Source organism: Eptesicus fuscus, chromosome 22 (genome assembly GCF_027574615.1).
Source record: "Eptesicus fuscus isolate TK198812 chromosome 22, DD_ASM_mEF_20220401, whole genome shotgun sequence".
In the NCBI taxonomy this organism is placed as follows: domain Eukaryota; kingdom Metazoa; phylum Chordata; class Mammalia; order Chiroptera; family Vespertilionidae; genus Eptesicus; species Eptesicus fuscus.
This window is the reverse complement of record NC_072494.1, coordinates 2,859,511-2,873,590: the sequence shown is the minus strand read 5'-3', so window position 1 is coordinate 2,873,590 and position 14,080 is coordinate 2,859,511. Positions and strand designations below refer to the sequence as shown.

The window sequence follows — 14,080 nt, the reverse complement described above, 5'->3', positions numbered from 1 at the left end:
ATGGTGTTTATGAATTCAATCCACTTCAGAAAAAATGTTTACCCAGACGGTATATAACTTTTAAAAATGTTCTTAAATTTGCTTAAAAGAATTTTGTCTCCTGGCCACTCTGCAATGGAAAGAAATGAAAACAAACATTGCCTGTCCCCGCAATAAAGAAAGGGGAAATAGAGAACACGGAAAATATAAGCACTTTCCATGAACATGGTATACATACTTAAAGCAATTTTTTAAAATCTATAAAAACCAGAGTTATGATGAACACACTTTTGTGGAGGTTTTTTCTTTGTTTTTATAGGTTGACAGCTGTTGTCAACACTGATTTTTAGACTGGGAAACGGGAGGAGGAGGAGTGAGGGACCGACCCTGGTCCGACCCTCAAGGTGACACCACGACCCAGACTCAGCCAAGGTCTCTGGCCGTGGCTGCAAACCCAGCAGCCCCAGGGCCAGGCAGGAGCCAGGGCGGCAGCTCTGGCTGAGGAGCCAGAGGGCGGGAAAGCGGCTGAAGGAGGTCCCCCCTCCGACGGGACAGTCATCGACTTCTCTGTCTTTGACCTTTGCCCTTGGGATGATGTCTGTAGACACCGCGCACCAAACAGGACCCGCCGGTGGGCTGACGTGGGTCACCAGGTCTCAGCCTCTGGTGCACACGCTAAGGGTCCCGAGAAAAGGCTGAAGACCAGGGAAGGGGCCCGGCCTCCTCCCACTGCCCCGAGCTCTCCTCCCTCCCCTCCCCTCCCCTTCCCCGTGCGCCTCTGAACCCAGGGACCCCTGGGGCAGGGCTGGGCACCTGAGGTTTGCGGGCGATGGGGACACATGTGTGGGATGCACCAAGAGATGTATGTTAGCGCCTCTTCATGTTGGCTTCCTTAGCCCACCCCCAACCCCAACCCCACTGCCCATCCCAGTGTGGAGTCCCCAGTCCTCCCTCCCTTCTCCCCCCCCCACCCCGCTCAGGGCCCCCCGGGGCTCCATGCACAGGTACCAGGCAGGGGAGGGGGTGCTCTCTCCCGGGCCGAGGCCCCCACACAGAAGGCTCTCTCGTCACTAGAAGGAGCAGACTCGGTGGCAGGGACCCGAGTCCGAGACCGTCAACTCCGCGGTCTGTCGGGGCTGGTGTTTGTTGAGTAAATCGGAGCAGGGCCCTCGGGGAAAGCGGGGACCTCTACCTCAGCTGCCTATACCGCCCGTTCCCCTTCCCCGGAAAACCCAGCCTGGACGCCACCGCGTTCACGTTTCCAACGCACACGTTCCTCTCCGGCTACGAATGAAGCCTGACAGGACGCCGCAGGAATGTCCGAAGTGCATGAAACTCGTCGTACTAAACATGCCATCTCTAGAGCGCCCCAAATCAAACCTCCACGCTCTCCATGGCTGTGAGGGGCACACACACCACATCTCAAGCAGGTGCCTATCTGTCCACATCAACTGGACTACAGAATCTCCTAGACAACTCTTTTTTTAAAATATGTCATTTAAATTAAATCTGTTTTAATATAACATGATTAGATTTTATTTAAAATACATTTTACGACTCTGCGGGATGAACATCCTCTTGCTTAAATAAAACTGTCTCGCCAGGCCGGTGTGGCTCAGTGGTTGAGGGCACAGTTTGATTCCCGGTCGGGGGACACGCATGGGTTGCAGGCTCGATCCCTAGCAGGGGGCGTGCAGGAGGCAGCCGATCAGTGATTCTCTCTCCTCCCTCTCCCTTTCTCTCTGAAATAAATAAAAATGAAAAACAAACCAACCGTCTCCAACTAATAGCCCACTACCCCTCTCATGTAAGTGTTAAGCTTACAACATTACTTGAAATTTCAAAATTAAAGGTCGGCGCTCACCTTCCAAAGGCTAAAACCCCGTCTTCCAGGAACAGGGGAGGAGAACGGGTTTCTGTGTTGCGTGTCTCCGTGACCTTGACCGCTAAGCGGCTGGACAAGGACACGGGGCTGTGTCTGTTTACCTGGGTCACGGACATCCCTTTGGTTAAACAGTAACCTTCCGCACCCAGTCACACGGACAAGACAATGGCCTCGGGAAGACACATTCGCTCCCGGAACCAAACGAGCGAGTTGGCAGACCTGCCTGCCCGAAGAGATACACACGGGTAATGCTGAACCGCACTCAGCAGCCCGGACAGGCTGATGGAAGACGCCAAGGGATTTAGGTCTTAGATCCGAGTCTGAAAGGAAATGAATAAGGAAGTCACCTGACTGGTATGACACAAGCTTACTTTGGTAAGCTTCCAAAACGAACACCGGGCCTTCTCTCAGAGCGACGTGTACACATGTCAATATTTATCACCGTTAGGGTATTTAACGCAACACAGATTGGGCTTTCGAACTAAACAGACACACACACACCTCAACAGAATCTGGCTCAGGCAGCCCTGCCAGGCCGCACTTGGTAAGCCAACAGCTCAGCAAGGATGGGCCCTGGGGCGAGCTCACCCCTTCCGGCCGACAGCCCACCTCCTCCCCTCCCCGTGGGAGAGTCACTGATGCTCCCCCGGGAAGGAAACCCCGAGATAAAAACATCTGGACCCTGACCGGTGTGGCTCAGTGGATAGAGCGTCGGCCTGCGGACTGAAGGGTCCCAGGTTCGATTCTGGTCAAGGGCATGTACCTTGGTTGCAGGCACATCCCCAGTAGCGGGTGTGCAGGAGGCAGCTGATCGAGGTTTCTGGCTCTCTATCCCTCTCCCTTCCTCTCTGTAAAAAGTCAATAAAATATATAAAAAACAAAACCTCTGGCGTCCTGCAGCGGATGTGTCGAGGTGCTGCAGAATTCCCGCTCGGTACGGTTCACCCGGTTTCTTCAGAACAGCGAACCCTCCCGGTGCGTTTGAAATGCCGTGGGACTTGAACACGTGACTGTTCACAAGTTCCAGAAACTACGTCTGTGCCCGTGAGGCGGGCCACTGTAGTGATGGCTGCAAACACATCTCTCGGCCCAAACACTGGGAAATACTCAGCTTTCTATAACGGACAGCGTCGTATCCTCGACAGAAAGATGGAGAAGCTAGGCCTGAGGCTGCCGACCACAGGGTCGGCTCCTCTACGAACAGGTGCCTTTTCTAAGACGGCACAAGCACCGTTCAACCTTCATTCAAACATCCGCAGAGCCTTCGTCACCGTCAAGGACCCTAACTTGGTGTCACACACTAAATACTGAAAAGCAATCAACAAGTCTCTCTCATTACGGAGTCTGGAAGCAGTGGGAGGGACAGTAACAGTAGCGACAGCAGCAAGTACATACCCACCCATGACTCTGTGCCAGGTGCCACTCAGGTGCGCAGCTCCCTGAACCTCAGAGCAGCCCCCGGGGCAGGGGCTACCGCCGTCTCCTTTTGCCCCAGTCCCTCGACATTCACGTTGCAACCTAACCCCAGTGTGATGGTGCGAGGAGGTGGGGCCTTGAGGGGAGATCAGGTCATGAGGATGGGGCCCTCGCAAATGGGGTTAGTGCCCTTATAAAAGAGAGGCCAGGGAGCAGCCTCCCCTCTTCCACCACCTGAGGACACGGGAGAAGAGGGCCGTCTGTGGCCTGGGGGCAGGTCCTTCCTAGACGCCCAGCCTCCCTCCCCGCCCCCCATCCCAGACCTCCAGCCTCCGGAACTGAGAGAAACCGGTGTTTGTTGCGTAAGCCACGTGGTCTATGGTGTTTTTCTTACAGGAGCGCAAACCACAGCACCCGTGAAAGAAAATGCGACATTACATGTGATAAGGGTCATCACAGAAGTACATGCGACGTTTAACGGCGCCACAAAGACTTTTAAAAACCCTTAAAGACATGGAACTCAGTCTTCTTTTCTTTCTAAAGTACGGCTGTCTAACCACTATGCTCTACCCCTGAAACTAATGCAAAATAATACTGAATGTACACTGCCATTGAAAAAAGTTAAAAATGTTTAAGATAATCTTTTTTTTAAGTGTCTTCTTTGCACTTGCCCACCTTCTAGGACAATAAAGCGGGCTGATCGTGTGGGTGCATCCCATAACACACACACACACACACACACACACACACACACACACACACACACGCTGGAACGACTGGCACTTGATGAGCTTAAGGCAAAGTAAACATCTGAGGTATTTGGTTCAATTAAGTTGCCGTTTGCCTCCAAATCACACGCTCCAAGTTATTAGTTGAGGTTCGCCGTGGACGGCCCGCGAGGTGGAGAGGGCATGGGGGGGGCAGGGGGGAGGGCCTCGCCTCTGGACCTGTTTCCCGCTGAGCAGATGCAGCCGCGTTTCCGGATAAAATGCGTGCCGGCAAAAGTATCACCAGCCACCCGTCCCGTTTGGTTTTCAAAAGAACCCGGATTTCCAAATAAATGTAACGTACAATTTCACTACCAAACTGTGCGATTGTTCTTCTCAGAACTGTGCAAAGTAATGTCAACACAGATGGACGAACACACAGAGACCGGCGTCTCCCGAAACCGAAACGGTGGCTCCCAGTCGAAGCGGAGAGGGGACGCTGGCCACCCCGGGAACCCGGGGCCATGTCCTCCGCCGGCCGCCCCGCTCACCCCGGTCATCACAGCCCAAAACACGGGAGCGCACCCACCTCGTAGTGTTCGTACTCATCCACGTCGAACGTCTCAAAGTCGAAAAATCCGTGTTGCAATCCCTGGAAGCAGAAAGGGAGTCAGATTCCCACGCCGAGCTGGGGCGGCGCCTGCCAGCCCGGGTGCCCGCGCCGCTCCGTGCCCGCGAGCAGGGCCCGGGGAGGGGCAGCCCCTCGCACGGCCGTCGTGCCCTGAGCCCGTCTCACGGGACGACTCACTCAAAAACATGAAGGGGGTCCCTGCAAGAGACCTCTCGCGGTCATTCACGCCATTTGTGTGTAAAATTATTTCTGTCTCCAACACGCAACACACCAGCAAAGTTACAGCTAAAACACGTCCCCAAATTCTCACAGAGCTTTCAGGTTAGCGTCTCCCTCCCGTGCACCGGGGTGGGCAAAGGCAGGTAAATCACCGGCCAGTCAGGGGTTCTCTCTCATCACTGACGTCTCTCCCTCCCTCTCCCTTCCTCCCTGAAATCAGTAAAAACATGAACAGAAAGAGAGGGCAGCCGGGAGAGTCCTCCGGGCCAGCAGGGGAAGCAGCGGCCGGACTCCTGCCTCCCGTGCCGGCCGCCGGGTCACCTGGACGATGGCGCTGACGCCCAGGCTCCGCAGCAGACAGACGGGGGACGCCGGCCCAGAACACAGATCCAATGGGAGGGAGCCCCCTCCGCTTCTGAGGGGAGCGACAGGCGCCCCGGCCCCGCCCCGCCCCGCCCCAGGGGCTCCATTTACAGACCCATCGATGGATGGATCGTTGTTGGGGGAGCGGAAGCCCCCTCCGCGCCGCCCTCCCCCCCAGCACCCGGGGCAATGGCACGGCCCCCTCCCCGTTTGAAAACGACCGTGTGGCCTGCAGAGCCGGTTACCTTTCTGATTCCCTGCAAGCAGTCGAGGATGGTGAGGTTGTACGTGCAATTCCCGAAGGAAGCATCCCTGTGGACAGAAAGCTCCGTTAGCCCAAGCGCCCACTGTCCGTCTGCGCCGAGACACCCCCGCCCACCGGCACCGGCTTGGCGGGCTCCCAGCACGGACGTGGGCAGCGCGTGGGGCCCAGCAGACAGGGCTCGTGGGGGACTCACTCCACAGCGTCACCCGGCACTTCCGAGACGGCCGTACCCCAGGGGGAGGGGGGCCGAGCCCGAGGCCCGGAGGTCGGACTCAAACCCCGGCCCTGCTGGGACCGGGGCCAGGGGTGCCGCCTCCGTGGCCTCGGCGTCTCGCCTGGGAGGCGCAGGCCTGGGAGCAGCAGCTGCACTCGCAGGACGGCGGTCGGGGACACGTGGGGACCGGGAAACCCTTCCCCCGGGGCCAGCGCACGGAGGCGTCGGAGTGCCCTCACTGCTCCCGTCATACGGACGGGCGTCAGCAGAACTGGGCTGCTGTGTTCGTGTGATACATTGTTACTGGTGTCAGAGAGGAAGGGAGGGGGGAGAGAGACATCAGTGATGAGAGCGTCATGGGCCGGCTGCCTCCTGCACGCCCCCCACTGCGGATCAAGCCCACCACCCGGGCCTGTGCCCTGACCGGGAATTGAACCGTGACCTCCTGGTCCATAGGTCGACGCTCAACCACTGAGCCAGGCAGGCAGGCTGGACTTCTTGTGAAGAAAGACACTGATCGTCGCGGGAGGAGCAAGCACTGAGAGAGGCAGGATGGGGGGTGGAGGGGGCGATGGATGCAGGTCACAGAGCCTTGCAGCTATTTTCCCGGGTGAAATGCCAGCCTCCCCTCCTCCCAGGCCTACCCCCCCAAAAAAAACCACAGGAAAAGGCAGTCAGGCCTCCGAAGGACGTCCTCTCGGGACCCCCGAGAGCCGCTAACGCCCCACGAAGCGGAGGGGACCGGCCACACCGAACACCCAGTGCGCTTCATCCTTTATTTACGTTTTCGGAGAACTCAGCAGACCTGCTCTCGGCAACCTGAGACGCCCGTATCGGGTTCAGGCCAGCGAAGCAAGAGCTGGCACCGCTCTGGCCTCCAGTGCTCCAAGGTGTCCGAGGCGAGCAACCTGACCTCGAGGCTCCCGTCTCTGCCCAGCCCCCACTGCTGACCGAGGGACAGAGCTCAGGCACCGCCAGGACCCAGTGGGTGCTGGGGCGGCAGGGGCGGGGCCGGGGTGCTCGGGGGGAGAAGGTGACCCTTCAGAGCTTTAAGAGGATGACGGTACACCTGAGTTTTACATCACACCATCCAGGTAACTTGAACCGGTGGTTGCTAAGCCCTGGCCGGGTGGCTCAGTGGGTTGCAGCATCGTCCCGTGCCCCAAAAGGTTTCGGGTCCGATTCCCAGTCAGGGCACATGCCCAGGTTGTGGGTTTGATCCCCGGTCGAGGTGTGTAAGGGAGCCTGGTCAGGGCGTGTAAGGGAGGCAACCGATGGATATTTCTATCTATCTACCTACCTACCTATTGATATCTCCCTTCCTCTCTCTCTAAAATCAATAAACACGACCTCCTGTGAGGATTTAAACAAATGCAACCTCATCCTCACCGAGCTTCCGCCTCCTGGGGACCTGGTATGATTGATATTAAGTCAGCAAAGCAGCTCAGCAGAATGTTCCTTAAACCGCCAAACTGCGAGGTTCACCCCTGTGAATGGGAAGGTTACCCTAGATGGCTCAGTCTGGTTTCACGAACTCTTTGATTCGTGCCACCGGAGCTCGTGGGTATGAAAATCCAAATAACCCCTTTCCCTTAGGCCTTAGAGACATGAGACACAGCGCAGGAGGCAACCACTAATGGACTAAACCGCAGACAGAGGGCGGGATGTGCGGGGCGAGCTCAGGTGAAGATGCCACGCTCCCTCGGGGGCCCTCGCTTCTTCGAGGCTTCGGGCTGTGGGTGCCAGAAACCCTGCCGCAGCCCGACACGCCCTTTCCCAGCCTGAGTTCCATTTTTCCTTATTTTTTTATTTTATTGAATTTATCGGGGTGACATTGGTTAATTAACAATCTCAGAATAAGTCTTAAAGGCATAAAATAAAAATACAGAGGAATAAGAGAAGACTCACTCAAACTTACAGTTATCAAAATATAAAAAACAAGCCCTAGCTGGTGTGGCTCAGTGGATAGAGCGTCGGCCTGAGGACTGAAGGGTCCCAGGTTCGATTCCAGCCAAGGGCACATGCCTGAGTTGCGGGCTCGATCCCCAGTAGGGGGCGTGCAGGAGGCAGGCAATCAATGACTCTCTCTCATCATTGATGTTTCTCTCTCTCTCCCTCTCCCTTATTCTCTGAAATCAATAAAATATATTTTAAAATATATATTTAAAAAAACAAGTTTTTAATACCACAATATGTACAAGGCCTAGTATCAGGTCTGATAAGGACTATAATTAAGAAGACATAAACATAAATAATATCTACCTTAAGATACCACAACAACTGCTAACGGAATAAGAAATGTCTGTGGTTTCTATTGGGACAAAGCCCTGTATGTGGCTGATATCACTGCAGCTTATTTCCGACATTTGTAATTGAATGTCATCTTATCGGATTCGTGAAAATAAAGACGGCACGTTTTATCATCCGAATTCACCGACTCTCCGAATTACCCCCCCAGACCCCTCGATTAAAAGCTGCTGCTTCGTAGAGAGAAGGGAAAGGTTGATGTAACGAGAATACACACAGACGTACAGGACTGGAAGGTGCTCCTCGGTCCCGAGCGCCTCTCCCCACGCCTGGACTCAGCTGCGGACTCACAGACGCAGCTGGGCGTACCGGGTCCCCGCTCTCCGTCCCCGAGACCTTTCCCTCGCCACGGCCTCCCTGTACAGGCCTGTGCCGGGCACACGATCTCCAGCAGGCGTTGTGAACAAACATGTTCATGAAGCAGAGGGGCTCGGGAGCTCGTCCCGAAAGTGGCCTCTGACAGCCACGGCCACTCCGGCTAACTCCGCCGCTGACGCCTCAACGCCCGGTCGCAAGAGCAGCCTCTGTGCATTCGCCCCACCCCACCCTCCGGGCCGCGCAAGGCCACGTCCCCGGCCGCCTGGCCCAAGATGTTCCTTGGGTAGAGCTGGTCACCGCGACGCGCCACGCTGTCTTCTCTCCTTTGCCATGTGAGGCCATGAGAGACCCCAGTCCCTCCGTCATGTGAGGCCATGAGAGACCCCAGTCCCTCCGTCATGTGAGGCCATGAGAGACCCCAGTCCCTCCGTCATGTGAGGCCATGAGAGACCCCAGTCCCTCCGTCATGTGAGGCCATGAGAGACCCCCAGTCCCTCCGTCATGTGAGGCCATGAGAGACCCCAGTCCCTCCCGTCATGTGAGGCCATGAGAGAGCCCAGTCCCTCCGTCACGTGAGGCCATGAGAGACCCCAGTTCCTCCATTATGTGAGGCCATGAGAGACCCTCATCCCTCCGTCATGTGAGGCCATGAGAGACCCCAGTCCCTCCGTCATGTGAGGCCATGAGAGACCCCAGTCCCTCCGTCATGTGAGGCCATGAGAGACCCCAGTCCCTCCGTCATGTGAGGCCATGAGAGACCCCAGTCCCTCCGTCATGTGAGGCCATGAGAGACCCCAGTCCCTCCGTCATGTGAGGCCATGAGAGAGCCTCGCTCCGGGCCTTCCGATCAGCACCGGGCGCCAGGTGCCCGCACCACAGCTGCTAAAGGATGAAAAGACAGTGACGGGCTCACGGAACAGGCACCCAACAACGCACCGCCGCCCCCTCCGTACCGATGCAGCCCATTCCACACCGCCCCCGGGCTGGCTCCGGGAACGGGCCGTACGGAGGACACACAGCGCTGGCCCTGGCCCTTCTATCTACGGACGGTTTGGCGGCACTGATCTGGGGCCATAAAATAGGAATGAAAGCTGACCTGTGTGGCTCAGTGGTTAAGCCTCAACCTATGAACCAGGAGGTCACAGTTCTATTCCGGTCAGGGCACAGGCCCGGGTTTCGGACTCGATCCTCAGTAGGGGGCGTGCAGGTGGCGGCCGATCGATGATTCTCCCTCATCACTGATGTTTCTATCTCTCCCTCTCGCTACCTCTTTGAAATCAATAAAAATATATTTTAAAAACCAGGAATGAAAGCAGCCGTCTGAGCCCATTTTCGCAGCTCAAACCACGGCACTGAACACGGAGCGGACGGAACTCGCCCCCAGACCCGGCGCTGCTTGTTCCAGGTCCCTGTGGTGGCCTCCTCAGCCCCTGCGGCGGGGGAGGCCGGCAGAGTCCGCCCCACGGCGGCCCACCCCAGCCGGAGCCCCGCCGTGAGAGCCGGCCCCGCCGTGCGGACCACATAAGCCACGTCTCCACTTACCTCCCGCCCTTGGGAAACGGGCATGCCTCCCTCCCTCTCCAAAGCGCAGGCCGATTTCCCCGTCACAGAAGCATCAGAGGCGAGGGTTAGCAAAGACCCATGGGGTGGGGGGCGGGGGAGGTCTGACCCCAAAGAGCAACACAGAGGCGCAGAGAGGCGGCCAGCCATCGCCCGGGAAGTGGAGAGGAAAGGAAAGCCAGGAGAGGGCGGAAAAGGCACGTCGCGCCCATGTGTTCAAGGCTCAAGAGAAAAACACGGTCAGAACCTCCCCTGTGAGGTCGCGTTAACTGCCTATAAACTTCCACAGGAATCACAATACCCTGTGCAAGCTAACGAACATCTGTCTCAGCATTGGAGGTAAAGAGATCTTTAGCCCTGGCTGGTGTTGCTCAGTGGGTAGAGCGTCAGCCTGCGCCTGAAGGGTCCCAGGTTCGATTCCGGTCGGGGCACAGGCCCGGGTTGTGGGCTCCATCCCCAGCGTGGGGCGTGCGGGAGGCAGCCGATCCACGGTTCTCCCTCATCATTGGTGTTTCTCTCTCCCTCTCCCTTCCTCTCTGAAATCAATAAATATATTTTTTAAAAAGTTAAACACACACACACACAGATCTATTTGTAATGGCGGCTCCCACCTCCCAGCGCCCGTCTGCTCTGCGATAGAAGGAAGGAGGAGGCAGCCCCGTGCCCAGTGCCCGGTGCTGAGCGGCAGACCCCCCGGGCCTTTGTGGGACCTGCAGGTTCTGACTTGCCCAGGCGACCAGTCATGGCTGCAGCCACGGGAAGATTTGCTCAGCAACAGAGAGGTCACGAGGGGTCACCCCCCGACAACACTCCCTCCTAACGCAAACAGGCGGGTGCATTTCACCACCAAGGCCCCTGAAGCGCGCGGCGGGGGCCTGTAGAAGGCGGTCTCCCCCGAGAGAAAACCTGCGTGTTCCCACCACGGAGATAAGCCATCCGCTTCCAAGCTCCGGGGGGTCGGGGAGCACGCGCACACACACACACACACACACACTCACACAAACACACACACACACACACACAAACATACACACACACACACACACACACATACACACACATACACATACATACATACACACATACATATACACACACAAACACACACACACAAACATACACACACACATACACACACACACACACACACACACACACAGTTCCCGAGGCCGGCACGTGGTTCTAATCCACGAGGTGGGGGTGCTCCCCGCGGTGCGGGTCAGGAAAGGCGTCCTGGGTGCTGCAGAGCAGAGGGTCACAGAGATGGGGGGCAGCGGGGAGTGGGAGATTCCGGATGAATCTTCATTCAAAAATTCCAGCTCTCAGGAAACAGGGTCCTTAGCACGTGGAAGCTAACAGTGTAATCGTGCTTCATCCTGTGGCTCGTTACCTGCCCTTCCGTAGGTAATGTGCTCAGCCTCTGCATTTCTTGGGGCTCTTTCCTCTCACTGCTGTACCCCCCGATTTCCCTGAGAAGGTCAAGTACAGCGGGTGCCGCCTTCCCCGTGGCCCCCTCCTGTGGCCTGAGACACAGGTTCGACCCCCTTGAACCTTAAGGCATTTTCTCTTAACGTGTTCATGGAAGTGATCACGGAGAACACTTCTAAGCGTCAGGCACGGGGACCTGCCCCTGTGAGCGCACAGGAGAGGCAGGGAGGCAGACCGGCGGAGGCTCCCGGGCCTTCCCGGCTGCTTTCGCCGCGGTTGTTGGTCACGTGACTTCAGAAACCATCAGCAGCCGTCCCTGGGCTGGTAGGTTTGCACACACAGGATCATTTACAACCCCACCAGGGAGGACCACTGAGGGAGCTCTAACGTGTACTCCCTCCTACTGTTTCAACAAGCGCAAGTTCACTCAAAATTTTTAAAAGATCTTCTTTGGCCCTGACCGGTTTGGCTCAGTGGATAGAGCGTCGGCCCGCGGACTGAAGGGTCCCGGGTTCGATTCCGGTCAAGGGCATGTACCTTGGTTGCGGGCACGTCCCCAGTAGGGGGTGTGCAGGAGGCAGCTGGTCGATGTTTCTCTCTCATCGGTGTTTCTAACTCTCTATCCCTCTCCCTTCCTCTCTGTGAAAAAAATCAATAAAATATATATATTTTTTAAAAAGATCTTCTTTGGCCCGACGGGTGTGGCTCAGGGGTTGAGCATCGACCTATGAACCAGGAGGTCACGGTTCAATTCCTGGCCAGGGTACATGCCCGGGTTGCGGGCTCGATCCCCAGTAGGGGGTGTGCAGGAGGCAGCCAGCCAATGATTCTCTCTCATCATTGATGCTTCTCTCTCTCTCTCTCCCTCTCCTTCCTCTCTGAAATCAATAAAATTCTATTTAAAAATAAATAAATAAGAATAAAAAGATCTTCCTTCCGTGATGCTTACAAACTGCTCCCTCCCAGAACTGTAAGGAGGAGACCGCCGTCCTGGCTGAAAGCTACCTGTGCGGCCGCACGGTGAGCTGGGCCCGCTGAGCGTCTGCTCTGGGAAGATGCTGAGAGGGTCTGATTCTACTATCCGGCCCCCCCCCCCCCCCCGCACGGGGTCAGAGCGCAACCATCGCCCGTGAAAGAGAAGAATGAATGGGTGGATCAATGAGCTCGGTTACTGAGCGCTCGCGAGTCTTGGTACGGCTGTGAGCTCCTGAATCGGGCACTCCTTGCACTTGAACAGCCAGGATATAGAAAGGGTCCCGGGAAAATTAATTCCTAAAAGGAGAAAGCTGTTCTGTCTTACTAGATTGGGGCGGAGGAAGGAAACTGGGCAAAAAGGAAATAATAAAAACCACCATCTCGCTTCCCTCCATGGAACATCGTGGTCACCGTCAGGAGACCATTCAAACCAATAACCCCACTGGACAGCAGCGAGCTGCCCAGCAGGCGCTCCCGCCCCGTCCCTCACGCGCAGCGCCGTACCTGAATGGAAGGTAGGGGGGGTTGGAGCCGGACAGGAGCGCTCTGTAGGCTTCTTCCGGAGTCTTCTTCAAGTAGATGACCTGCGGCAGACAAACAGCGGCGTTCAGATCGCGCCCAGGACGGCACGGAGCGAAACAGCTCACCGCGTGGGCAGCCCACCTCCTCCTCTTTGAGGGGCAGGAGTCAGGTGTTCGTGGGGACCTTTAGACAGCAATGGGGCTGCCCACGTGTCCTGTCAGCCCCTGGCTTTGTAAGGGCGGGTGAGAGCCTGGGGACAGAAGGCAGACCCGGAGCCGGCCGGCGGGGCTCAGTGGTGAGCGTCGACCTAGGAACCAGGAGGTCACGGTTCGATTCCCGGTCAGGGCACAGGCCCGGGTTGCGGGCTCCATCCCCAGTGGGGGGCATGCAGGAGGCAGCCAATCGATTCTCTCTCATCATTGATGTTTCTCTCTCTCTCTCCTTCTCCTTTCCTCTCTGAAATCAATAAAAATATATATTCACACACACACACACACACACACACACACACACACAGATGTCATGGGGGGTGGGTCCCCTCTGGGAGCAGAACCACTGTGCGACGCTGACGGTACTCTGTGCTCACCGCAGACCACCTGGCCCCTGGCCCTCGCAGGAGGGCCGCCTCGAGGTGACGGTGCTGGATTAGACATTAAAGCTCACACAACCTCCTGAGCAGAGCAAACCCACGTCCCCCCCCCGGAGCCAGAGGGTCCTTCCGCAGGAGGGAGGTGGCCGCCCGTGAACCGCTTTCCACGCCGCCCCAGCCGCTGCTCTTACCTGCATGGCTGAGCACGCATGACCCTTGCTCCCACGGGAAAGTGAGCCTTGTTTTTATTTTTATCCCAGAGCTCAATTATTCATAAGTGCAAAGTGAAACCCCGCGAGGCCCTCGCAATTCCAGGAAGGCTCCGGGGCAGGTGAGGGCAATGGCCTTCCACACCACTGAGGGGGGCGTGGGGGGGGGGCGGCGCCCACAAATGAGGGCGTTGCTGAGTGCATGTTCACAGGGTCATTAAAATACCAGGTGCCATGTTTCAGGAGAAAATGTGTCATGGATTCTCATGTGTCATGGCTCTGCCTCCGATTAAAGGAGAGGGAGCCCTGGCCAGGTGCTCAGCTGGTTGGAGCTTCGGCCCAGAGGCTGCAGGTTCGATTCCCGGTCAGCACTCATCCCTGGGCTGTGGGCTCAGTCCCCGAGGGGCACGTGTGGGAGGCAACCGATCGATGTTTCTCTCTCTGCGCCCCCCCCCCCCCGCTTCCCCGTCCCTTCTTCTGTCTCTAAAAATAA

General features: G+C 56.9%; 1 protein-coding gene across 6 annotated transcripts in view; it reads right to left on the bottom strand.

Moving 5' to 3' along the window:
* CDC14A (cell division cycle 14A) overlaps window positions 1-14,080 on the bottom strand; it is an 86,313-nt gene that overhangs the window by 38,948 nt on the left and 33,285 nt on the right. For all 6 annotated transcript variants that reach the window (XM_054711950.1, XM_054711946.1, XM_054711948.1 and 3 more), the window contains 3 exons: window positions 12,772-12,851; window positions 5,446-5,512; window positions 4,577-4,639 (listed from right to left, as the gene is read on the bottom strand). In XM_054711950.1, the coding sequence (XP_054567925.1) occupies window positions 4,577-4,639; window positions 5,446-5,512; window positions 12,772-12,851 (210 nt within the window). The remainder of the gene's footprint in view (window positions 1-4,576; window positions 4,640-5,445; window positions 5,513-12,771; window positions 12,852-14,080) is intronic.